The following is a 12,533-nucleotide window of genomic DNA, read 5'->3' as shown; positions in this document are numbered from 1 at the left end:
TGCAGAAACAAAACTAAAAATTCATTTATCTTCTATTAAGCTAGACTGTCAAGAGACTTGAAAAAATGTAGAACAAGACCATTCTTTCACTTTGCTGTTCTGAAAAATATTTTTTTTAAATGAAATTAACAGGTTAATAGGTTTGTTACTGCTACTTTTAAATGAATAACATTTGTAATTTCACAGCCTTTTTTTTAACTTTTTATTTTGTATTGGGGTATAGCCAATTGAAACGTCATGACAGTTTCAGGTGAACAGTGAAGGGACTCAGCCATACATATACAAGTATCCATTCTCCCCCAAACTCCCTCAGTCTTAATTTCTAATACAATAAATATTGATATAACCCATATATATGAAATTTAAAATAATTTGAGGGTTTAAAAATAATTTGAGGGTGTAAAGAGGTCACAAAGATTAACAAATCTGAGAACAGCATGTCAAAAATGCAAGGTTTAATAGTGAAAAACCAGTGAGACTAGCCAGATTATCAGAGTAAGAGAGAAAAATATGATCCTTTCAATAAGCAGGAAAAGCACTTAAAATTCAATAGCCAATCATAACTTAAACAGTCTCAGTGAACTAGGAAGTGACAAAGATATCCACTTCCACCACTTTCTATTACTGTATTAGAAGTGCCAGCAGTGAAGTAAGGCAAAAAAAGAAACAAGTCATAAAGATTGGGAAGGGAAAAGTAAAACTGCCTCAATTTGAAAATAGTCATGCTTATGTTCATAGAAAACCCAGCGGAATCTACAAAAGAACTACTGGGAACTAATAAGTGAATTTGGCAAGGCCACAGGATAAATATAAACTGTATTTTTATAAACTAGCCACGACCACTGGAAAACAAAGATTTTTAAAGTCATTAACAGCCAAGAAATAAGTTCCAGAGTCTAACTAACAAAAACCATGTAAGATTTCCATACTGAAAAGTTATCTGAGCTAAGAGAACTGGACAACTACACGTTATTTAAGGATTTTGGTACTCGATACCTTTATGATGTTCATTCTCCCCAAACTGAACTGCAGATTCAATGCAATCTAAAACAAAATTCTAGGAGTCCATTTGTAGGAACTAATTCTAAAATTATAAGGAAAAGAAAAGGAGCTAAAATAATCTTGAGGAAATAGAAAAAACTTGGAGAACTTACACTACCTTATTTCAAAACTTATTATAAAGCTTCAGCAACCAAGACCATGTGGTACAAGATTAATCAAACATATCAATGAAACAGGAGTTCAAAAATAGGCCAACAATTGATTTTCAAGAAAGACTCCAAGGCAAATCAATGAGAAAAGGAAAATGTTTTCAACATGTGATGCTGGAACAACTGGATAGACCGGAAAAAAAAAAGCATTAAAAATAATTTTGTGTAATAATTAGGGAACTGCATTACAATTAGTATTCTTAAGATAATACTCACATTTTTCATTTTGATGTTTCCCCAATCATCGTCCTGTTTTAAAGACAAATAATAAACATTTAACCATCCTTGTATAATCCAAACATAATCTAAAAATCAAGTAATTTTAGATTACTTCAAAATAAAAATTTTCTGCATGCAGATTTTAAAATTACTGTAATCAAAAATATTTTAAAAAAAGCAAACAAAAAACCTAATGCAGCCTTAAAACTAGTAGGTCTAATAACTGTTTAAACTACCTAAGATACCATCTAAAAGACAGTAAATTTGGCAGCACAAAGGTAGTGAAACCCTTGACTGATGACATATGACAGACGCTAACTTTCTGCATGTTTGGAACCAGCACAGCTAAAAACAATTTATGTGTTAAAAACAAAGAACAACTTAGGGAATGAAATCGGTCTACACAATTAGAATGATTATACAACTAATCACCCAAATCAAGAGACTTTGAGAATGCAAGTGCGCTAAAAATTACACCAGGAAAGTAAATAAGACCACCCAAGGCAAACTAACCATTACTAATATTTGCTGCATCCACAAATATTTCTCAGGACCTAAATTTCACACCTATGCATCAATTAACAAATACTCTAACTTCTGTATGTTCATTTAAACCGTGTTTGATTGGCACAGATATTTTGGCAGCTAAGCCCTTCCTTTCATAGGAGGTCAGTTCCTTATCGCTCCTTTCTTTCCACAGAAGGTACCAGGCATTCCATATGGTTCCCTTGGGTGGTGCTACTATCTCTTTTTGGACATCCTACTTCAAAGGGGGAAGTAAGTTCCTAAATCCCTTCTCAATTTAAGGACTATTACTGCTAATCAAAAGGAATGGCAACTACATATGCCCCTGAGATAATGTACTTCTCCAAGGTCACACAAAGTTGAACCAGATCTGCTTGATCTGTAAATTCCATGTTTTTTTGGTCCCTTATATGTTACTTAAACCTCTCTGATGATCAGTTTCCTCTTTTATCAAATACATAAAATAATTTAGTTTCCTCATTTTTAAAGTACATACTGTTGAATACGAAAGAAAATAGAATAAGTATTCTTATACTGTTTTACTGCCCAGTTAACAGGGGTAGCCAATCCTTATCTCTAAAATAACTAGAGCTCCTTAGCACTTCACATCTAATTATTAAAGAAAACGTATTTTAAAATCTATACTTGCCCAGGATTACAAATAATAATAAAGATAATACCTTTACATCTTTTCTGTGGCCCTTCATTACTGATATTGGTAAGGCCGGACTCCTAACTGAAATCAGTGTGATCATTGTAAGTGAAGTAAAGGAAAAATTAAGTTGTATTCATTGATACCATGCATTTAAAATAAACACATTAATGCTGCTCAACAGCAGTGTTTTGAAACAGCTAGTGTTCCTTTCTTAACATGAATAAGAGTTTTAATCCCATAGACTATATACAGTCACCAAATAAAAATACCTCAAATGTTACATTTTCTGGTGCTAATTATTTTCTCAAGTACGTAATGAAAATTTCAACTAAATTTTACCTTCAGTGTTCCTCCTTTCACCATAACTTTCTGTCTGGCCGGCTGGACTCCAGTCAGTGCAAAAAGCTGAGCCTTGAACACCATCGGAGGTTCATCAGTATTCAATTCTACACCTTCAAATTTCTCCTTTCCCCATTTCACAGTAACTGCAAACAAACCATAATTTTGTTTTCATTTACAAAATAACAAGGCTAAAGATTTAGAAGATCCTTAGAACTACTAGGCTAGTTCTTGAACACCAAACTATGTCACTAACCTTTTTACTCTACTAATGCCTACCAAATCAGAAGTGAAGTGAATGCAAAAGATCTTGGATAAAATTTAACTGGATCTAATCCAACTCTCATTTGATAAATAAGGAAACTGAGACTTAAAAGAAACAGACTGATTTATTAACGTCACAAAACTAGTCAGTAAATATTCAAGGTTTCTGAATCCTCCTCCAATAATATCTTCAAAAAATGACAACACTGAAACACCTCCCAGAATAGAGTAAGGTTCGCAGGCTTCAAAATGTGTTTCAGTTCAGTTCAGTTCAGTTGCTCAGTCGTGTCCGACTCTTTGCGACCCAATGAATCGCAGCATGCCAGGCCTCCCTGTCCATCACCAACTCCCAGAGTTCACTCAGACTCAACGTCAATCGAGTCAGTGATGCCATCCAGCCATCTCATCCTCTGTTGTCCCCTTCTCCTCCTGCCCCCAATCCCTCCCAGCATCAGTCTTTTCCAATGAGTCAGCTCTTCACATGAGGTGTCCAAAGTACTGGAGCTTCAGCTTTAGCATCATTCCCTCCAAAGAAATCCCAGGGCTGATCTCCTTCAGAATGGACTGGTTGGATCTCCTTGCAGTCCAAGGGACTCTCAACGGTCTTCTCCCACACCACAGTTCAAAAGCATCAATTCTTCAGTGCTCAGCTTTCTTCACAGTCCAACTCTCACATCCATACATGACTCCTGGAAAACCATAGCCTTGACTAGATGGACCTTAGTCGGCAAAGTAATATCTCTGCTTTTGAATATGCTGTCTAGGTTGGTCATAACTTTTCTTCCAAGGAGTAAGCATCTTTTAATTTCATGGCTGCAATCACCATCTGCAGTGATTTTGGAGCCCAAAAAGATAAAGTCTGACACTGTTTCCACTGTTTCTCCATCTATTTGCCATGAAGTGATGGGACCAGATGCCATGATCTTCATTTTCTGAATGTTGAGCTTTAAGCCAACTTTTTCACTCTCCTCTTTCACTTTCATCAAGAGGCTTTTTAGCTCCTCTTCACTTTCTGCCATAAGGGTGGTATCATCTGTATATCTGAGGTTATTGATATTTCTCCTGGCAACAATCATTAAAATCATTTAAGGTCTGCTTCCTGAGCAAGAAGTGGTCAAGTATTAAGAAAAATGCAGGCATTCTCTGGCAGTCCAATGGGTAGGACTCTGCTTTCACTTCAGGAGGCTGCATTTGATCCCTGGTTGGGGAACTAAGATCCTACGTGCCACATGGTGTGGCCAAATTAAAAAACAAACAAAAAAAAAAAGTCAAAAAATATACCTGAATCATTAAAAAATATAGACATTCTACTTCACAACCACTCTGATGGCTATTACAAAAACAACATGACAAACACACACACAGAAAATAACAAGTGTTGGCAGCGATGTAGGCAAACTGGAACCCTTGTGCATCTCCATGGAAATTTAAAACGGTGCCACCACCATGGAAGTACGGCAGTTCCTCAAAAAGCTAAGCACAGAATCACTACCAAACGATCCAGCAATTCCATTTCCAGGTATACACTCAAAAGTATGGAGAGCAGGGCATCAAACTGATATTCACATGTCCATGTTCATAGCACCATCACTTAACAATAGCCTAGAAACAGGAGCAACCCAAGCACCAATCAACAGATGAATGAATGAACAAAATGTAACATATACGTACAATGGACGTTATTCGGCCTTAAAAAAATAATGAAATTCTGACACATGCTACCACATGGATGAAACTTGGGAGACATTATGCTAAGTGAAATAAGCTAGGTAACAAAAGGATAAGTACTATATGACTCTACTTATGTGGGGTACCTAGAGTAATCAAGCTCAAAGAGACAAAAAGTAGTAGAATGGTGGTTACCAGTAGAATGGTGGAGGCTAGGGAGAAATGCAAACAGGGAGTTACTGCTAAATGAGTACAGTTTCCATTTAGGAGCATCAAAAATTTCCAGAGGTGGATGGTGATGTTTGCATAGCAATGTGAATGCACTCAAGGTCAAAAACTGTACAATTAAAAATGGTTAGAACTAGTACATATACTTTAGAACATGTTACATATACTTTACCATAATAAAAAATTCAATCAATCTCATAAAATAGCTACTTTTGAAATATGTAAAAATAAACTAGAGAATTCCCTGGTGTTCCAGTGGTTAGGACTCCACGCTTTCACTGCCCAGGGCCTAGGTTCAATCCCTGGTCAGAGAACTAAGATCCCCAAAGCCCCATGGGGCTGCCATTTAAATAAGCATACTAACTCAAGGATCTACATAGTTTGTTTCCACTGAAACCTTTATACCTACTCAAAACGAGACTCCCACAACTAGTAGCTGTCTGATTTTTCTGATTACTAAAATCAGAATGTAAAAAAGTGACCCTGGAACATCCCGGGCAATCCAGAGATTAAGGCTCCATGCTTCCACTACAAGGGGCTTGGGTTCAATCCCTGATCAGAGAACTAAGACCTCTCATGCCATGCAGCACCATTAAAAAAAAAAAAAAAAGTGTGACCCTGACTCCAAATCCCAGTTCAATCAATGTTAGCATTCATTCAGTGATAAACCCAGGAGAATGCATTAGGGAGATTCTATGGACTTACAATTTAATTAAAGGAAAGACAGAAAAAGGTTAAAATAACCAACAATATAATATGAATATTACAAATGCCAGAGGAACACAAGGGAATGCTTCATGAGTAAGGAAGAACACCCTGGAGAAAGTGATACTACGAGTTACCACTATTGACTCTGAGTCTCAAAGAAGAAATTAGGTGTTAGCCTGAGAATAAGAATAAAAGCATTTCTGGAAAAGACACTCAAAAGCATAAGGCAGCATTGGTATCCTGAGAGACAAATAATTCCCAGAGTGAAGGGGAAGCAGCTGAAAGAGGAGAAACGGACCAAGGATCAAGTCAGGGACGACAACGTAAGTCATGTTAAAATGTACAGGCTTTATGTTGTACAAAACACGCAGCCCCTGAAAGGTTTATAAAAGCCACTTTGGTTTGAACGTTAGATCACTCCAGCAGTGGCAGAGAAAATATAGGTTTGAAGAGGAAACAACTACAATCACTGAGATAAGCCAGAAACAAAACAATAGCACATACAAAAGATGAGAGAGGACAAGATCAGAATAGTATGAGCAATAATGAAGATGAATACATCTGAAATTTATTTAACTATGTCATTGTGGACAAGTTAAACTTTTCGCTTACCCATAAAGGACAATTATACCAGTACCAAATGATTATATTGAAGATTAAAGCAATATGTATAAAAACCTGAGCTTTGCACAAACGTATTTACGGCACTTACCCTTCACCATATATGAGACAGGATTTTTTTTTTTTTTACTAAATCTTATGAATCAGTACTTACAATGATCTTTTTTTAAATATAGGGCTTTTCACAGAAACTGGAAATAAACAGATTCTCAATATGGAGATGTCAAAGGAAGAAACCTTAGAAATCTACTTCAGTTCCCTCATTTTGGAAATAAGAAAAAGATCTGATTAAATATTTCAAGATGTAACTCAATTTTTAAGCTAGGAAGTTTGGTGAGTACAGGCATTTTTCGAGGGGAACAAAGACAGGGATTGGTTTAATTGTGAACCTACCTGTGTGTTTAAGTATCAGCATACACTGATATTTACCCACCATTACTTAATGCCCATCAAATTTTTTATTGCATAAATAGAATATTTCAAGTACAGTTCTACTGTTAATTGTTAAGGCTTTCAGAAAGAGGTTGAACAATCATTAATAAAGCATTCAGGCACACAAGAGTTTTGAGGACATTACTCCGCTGTGGTTCCCCTTTTGCCTGGTAAAGCAATAAAGCTATGCTTTCCTACTTCATACTTCTCCCCCCAAAACAAAAAATCATTATTAAAGTATTTAATTCAAAAGCCTGGAATATCAAGAATCCACCTCGAGTTTTAAATATTATTCCTTTGTTTGATGTCAAAATGCTAAATGTTCACGAAAGGAATTAAGATAAGAGTGTCAATCATGACCAATGAATCACACACCCATAGCCAACTGGAACCACCACAGGTTTTAGGTGCCATTTTGAATCAAGACTGGGAGACAGCAAGGTCTATAAACTTCAGTAAAAACGTGATCCTGCCTCACACACTGGACTACCATCACGCCAAAGGGGGGGCAAAAAACTGTCAAACGCCAATCAAAATGAAATGATGCCCTGCCCGCGGATATTTGTATTCCTTCACCTCTCAAAAGCTAACACTGTGCTTCGGCCGTGGAAGCCCAAAACAATGTTTCATGAAACAAAAACGAAGCAAAAAGGTAAGTTCGCCATTTGCCTCGGGATAAAACTGAAATCGATGCAAAAGGGGCGGTGGCCGCAAAAAGTAAGCCGAGGGAAATCGCAAGAACGTCGGAAGCTAACCTCCCATCCCCGGCCCCTCCATCACTCCCTGGCCCAGGTTTCCCTTCCTGGCCGCCTCCCTCCCGCGGCTACCACTCGAGAAGCCTGGAAAATGCCACCGCACCTCCAGCCTGGTCCACCCTCACTCCACCCCGCACGCGAGGACAGCGACACAAACTATTCTGCAGAGTCACCACTCGGAGGGGGCCGACGCGAGCTGCTTCCCCACCTCGCCCCCCGCGCCCACCCCACCCACCCGGCGGCGCCGGGGGCCCCGGGCTCGCCTCGCGCCGCAAGGCCCGGAACTCGCGAGGCGAGAGGAAAGGGCACGGGGTCCCTCGGCGCCGCGGTCGTCCCACCCAGTGCTCGGCCGGGAGTCCGCCCCGCAGGCCGGGCCTACCCAGCGGCCTAGCTCCGGGCGGGACTGCGGGCGCGCGGCGAGGAGGGGCTCACCGGAGTAGAGCGGCATGGCGGGGCGCGGGAAGGCCGGGCCTAGCGAGGACGGCAAAGGGAAGGGGGCGCGAAGGAGGTGCGGTGGCGGCCGAGGCGGAGGCGCGGCGGTGGCGGTGGTTGCGGCAGACACGGTGCGACAAGAAACTCATTCAAACCGGCCCCTGGCGATGACGCAGCAGCACGCCGCCCTCCTGCCGAGCCACCGGGCGATTGCGGGGAGGAAGCGAGGCGGGGCCTGCGGGTGGAGAGATCAGAGCGGCCAGGGCGGCGGGAGAGGGGGCGCGCGCGGCTGCTGCGCCGCACAGGTGCGCGCCTGCGCACTGCGCCCCGCCTGCGCCCACCGGCTCGGGCTCCGCCCCGCCCCGCCGGGCCGCAGAGGGAGCCGGGGGGGACTTGGTGTCCCTGCGGCAGCCTCTCTAAAGAGTCTTCCACCCCTGTTTCCAAATGGCGGGGCGATCCAAGCTGCGGCTTTATTCTTTCTACTAAAGGAGCTGGGTGAAAACCCTTGCCCAGCTCCTCAACTTGGTCTCCTTATTAGTGAAAATGTCTAGCCCTCCCTTTCAGGATTTTGCACAAAAATTAACATCAAGGTACTTGGAGGGTATTTCATATAGGCTTGTCTTGGTGTTAACGTGTTACTGTTGTTTCTAACACCTGTTGGGACTCTAGGTTGGATCTAGTAAAGGAACAGACACAGCGCCCCTGACTGCCCCGCAGAAGACTTACTCGCAGCCTCCACTTAATTGTCCTCAACCTCTTTCCCCAGCCTGGAAAAGGAGGAAATGAGACTGGAAGGTTCCTGTTGTTATTTGGTTGCTCAGTCCCCTCTGACCCTTTTGCGACCCCACCTAGAATGTAGCCCGCCAGATTCCTTTGTCCGTGAAATCCCACGCAAGGATACTGGAATGGGTTGCTGTTTCCTTCTCCAGGACGGTTTCTGAGGCCTCTTCAAACTCAAGTTGTCATGGCTGAAATCAGTTTCATTCTAGATGAGCTATAGAGGAAATAGAACCTATAAATGAACGAAGGAATTTCGAAGAGGTCCAAATTAAATGTGTTTCCTGTAGAGGTTTTATAATGATCCTTTATACTGCAAAAGAGGAGCTGGGATTGTGGCAGTCTCAAAACTAAAATGGGCCATATTTCAACCCAGTTGGAGAGTGATTTCATCAGTCTACATCAGGAGTCTTATTCACCCTTCACTATTTCACTATTTAAGACCCAAAATGTGACCAAAAGGACACGAAGATGCTGTAGAACATTATTTAAAGTAACGTGTAATATTAAGTCATCATAGGTTCAGATTTTTTTTTAATTGGAGTATAGTTGAGTTACAATGTTGCATTCCTTTCAGATGTACAACAAACATATATATATATATACAAAAAATTCTATGTAGTATATATAGATTCTTTTTCAGAATCAGTTCAGTTCAGTCACTCAGTCGTGTCCCACTCTACGACCCCATGAACCCGCAGCACGCCAGGCCTCCCTGTCCATCACCAGCTCCCGGAGTCCACCCAAACCCATGTCCATCGAGTCGGTGATGCCATCCAACCATCTCATCCTCTGTCGTCCCCTTCTCTTCCTGCGCTCAATCTTTCCCAGAATCGGTCTTTTTCGGTATAGGTTATTACAATATTCTTAATATACTTTCCTATTCTATACAGTTGGTCCTTGTTTATCTATTTTATATATAGTCAGTTCAGTCGCTCAGTCGTGTCCGACTCTTTGTGACCCCATGAATCCCAGCACACTAGGCCTCCCTGTCCATCACCAACTCCTGGAGTTTACCCAAACTCATGTCCATCGAGTTGGTGATGCCATCCAGCCATCTCATTCTCTGTCGTCCCCTTCTCCTCCTGCTCCCAATCCCTCCCAGCATCAGGGTCTTTTCCAATGAATCAACTCTGCATGAGGTGGCCAAAGTATTGGAGTTTCAGCTTCAGCATCAGTCTTTCCAATGAACACCCAGGACTGATCTTTAGAATGGACTGGTTGGATCTCCTTGCAGTCCAAGGGACTCTCAAGAGTCTTCTCAACACCACAGTTCAAAAGCATCAATTCTTCGGCGCTCAGCCTTCTTCACAGCCCAACTCTCACATCCATACATGACCACTGGAAAAATATAGCCTTGACTATATTAAAAATATAGCCTTTTGAATATACTATCTAGGTTGGTCATAACTGTCCTTCCAAGGAGTAAGCGTCTTTGAATTTCATGGCTGCAGTCACCATCTGCAGTGATTTTGGAGCCCCCAAAAATAAAGTCTGACACTGTTTCCACTGTTTCCCCATCTATTTGCCATGAAGTGATGGGACCAGATGCTATCATCTTCGTTTTCTGAATATTGAGCTTTAAGCCAACTTTTTCACTCTCCTCTTTCACTTTCATCAAGAGGCTTTTTAGTAGTTCTTCACTTTCTGCCATAAGGGTGGTATCATCTGCATATCTGAGGTTACTGATATTTCTCCCAGCAATCTTGATTCCAGCTTGTACTTCTTCCAGCCCAGTGTTTCTCATGATGTACTTTGCATATAAGTTATATATAGTAGTGTCTGTTAATCTCAAACTAAACTATCCCTTGCCCCAATTTCCCCTTTGGTAACAGTAAGTTTGTTTTCTGTATCTGTGAGCCTATTTCTGTTTTGTAAATAAGCTCACTTGTACCATTTTTTAAGATTCCACATATATGATATTTATCTTTGTCTTAGTGTAATCATCTCTAGGTCCATCCATGTTGCTGTAAATTACATTATTTTATTCATTTTTATGGCTAAATGGGAAGGTATGGAATACATTGTGTATATAGAACCCCTCCATCCTTTCCCATTCATCTGTTGATGGGGCATTTAGGTTGCTTCCATGTCTTGGCTACTATAAATAGTGCTACAATCAACATTGGGGTGCATGTATCTTTTCAATTACTTTTCTCCAGACTTATTTCCAGGAATGGGATTGCAGGATCATATTGTAACTATTTTTAGCTTTTTAAGGAAACTCCACACTATTTTCCATAGTGGCTGCACCAATTTACATTTCCACCAACAGTGCAGGCGAGTTCTCTTTTCTCCATACCCTCTTCAGCATATATTACTTGTAGACTCGACAATGGCCATTCTGAGCAGGGTGAGTGGATACTCCATTGTAGAGCTTTTCGGGTTTGTTTGTTTGTTTTTTGCCTCGAAGTGTGGCACACAGAACTTCTCAGACCAGGGACTGAACCCATGCCCCCTGCAGTGGAAGCACAGTCTTAACCTAACCTGCACTGCCAGGGAAGCCCTTATTGTAGTTTTGATTTACATTTCGCTGTTTCTCCCATAGGGCTTCCTTGGTGGCTCAGTGAAAAGAATCTGCCTGCCAATGCAGCAGATGCGGATTTGATCCAGGGTCGGGAAGATCCCCCGGAGAAGGAACTGGCAACGCACTCCAGTATTCTTGCCTGGGAAATCCCATGGACGGAGGAGCCTGGCGGGCTACATACAGTCCACGGGGTCATAAAGGAGTTGGACATGACTTAACGACTAAACAACAACAGATTTCTATAATAATCAGTGACGCTGGGCATCTTTTCATGTGCCTTCTGGACATCTGTATGTCTGCTTCGGAGAAATGTCTATTCAGATCTTCTTCCCATTTAAGAAAATGAAATTATTTGGCTGCATCAGGCCTTAGTATGTGGGAATCTTTGTTGTGTTTTTCCTCTGTTAGCTTTCAACATACATCTATTTCTTCAACATCTGTATTCCCCCCACCACACTATAAAACAGAATTGTGGCTTCCCAGTAGACATGCTGGACGTATCAGATGCTGTGAGAACTGGATGTAAGAGAAATTTTTTTGAGCTTGCTTGTTGTATCCATGACCAGGGAGTCTTCTAGTCTGTGTTCAACATACACAGCCCCAACTTTTGGTACAACTAACTTCTAGCCTCACTGGGGGACCTGAATTTAAGACAAAGGGGGCAAAGTGAGGATCTGAAACAATGCTAGCCCTGAAAGGAAGCGCAGAAGGAATTTTGCATGGCTGGTCTCCATGGATGTCTGCAAGAGTTGTAGGCAACCAGCCACCCCGGCGCACACCTCATACATGCCTAAGTCCTGATCTAATTGTGTCGAATGGAGAGAATCTTCTGCTTAAGGTGGATTTCTTTAAATAATAAATATATTGGTAATATCTTAACCTGTTTATTTATAAATAAACAAGGTCTGTAAAAGATGGCAGATACCAGAAAGGCTTTTAGTTGGTGAACCCCCTACCGTTTGTTGCTTGGAATGCCCCCCATCATCTGGCCAACAAAAATCCTATGCATCTCTAATGTATTTAATACCAACTCTTTTACATTTGCTTCAAGCCTGCTCCTATAGCCCATTTCTATCCAGTAGCAACATCACAGCTGTTTGCTCTTCTGATTCATTAAGTATGTACTGAGTGTAAGACCTTCACTGTAGAAGCTGTGGATACAAAGATGAACC

General features: G+C 41.1%; 1 protein-coding gene and 1 long non-coding RNA gene across 2 annotated transcripts in view; one reads left to right on the top strand and one right to left on the bottom strand.

Annotated features, from left to right (window-relative positions):
- Positions 1-8,282, bottom strand: part of USP14 (ubiquitin specific peptidase 14) — a 37,175-nt gene extending 28,893 nt beyond the window's left edge. The window contains exons 1-3 of the mRNA XM_027961079.3: positions 8,058-8,282; positions 2,950-3,095; positions 1,428-1,460 (exon numbers count right to left, since the gene is read on the bottom strand). Coding sequence (XP_027816880.1) covers positions 1,428-1,460; positions 2,950-3,095; positions 8,058-8,073 — 195 coding nt within the window. The 5' untranslated portion in view covers positions 8,074-8,282. The remainder of the gene's footprint in view (positions 1-1,427; positions 1,461-2,949; positions 3,096-8,057) is intronic.
- LOC132658500 (uncharacterized) lies at positions 7,280-12,240 on the top strand. Its single transcript, XR_009598215.1, has 2 exons — positions 7,280-7,522; positions 11,383-12,240. It is a non-coding gene; the product is annotated as an uncharacterized LOC132658500 (long non-coding RNA).
- Positions 12,241-12,533: the final 293 nt, after the last annotated feature.

This window comes from Ovis aries, chromosome 23 (assembly GCF_016772045.2).
Source record: "Ovis aries strain OAR_USU_Benz2616 breed Rambouillet chromosome 23, ARS-UI_Ramb_v3.0, whole genome shotgun sequence".
NCBI lineage: Eukaryota > Metazoa > Chordata > Mammalia > Artiodactyla > Bovidae > Ovis > Ovis aries.
Note: the sequence above shows the minus strand (reverse complement) of the source record. Positions and strands in the feature narration are given on the sequence as shown.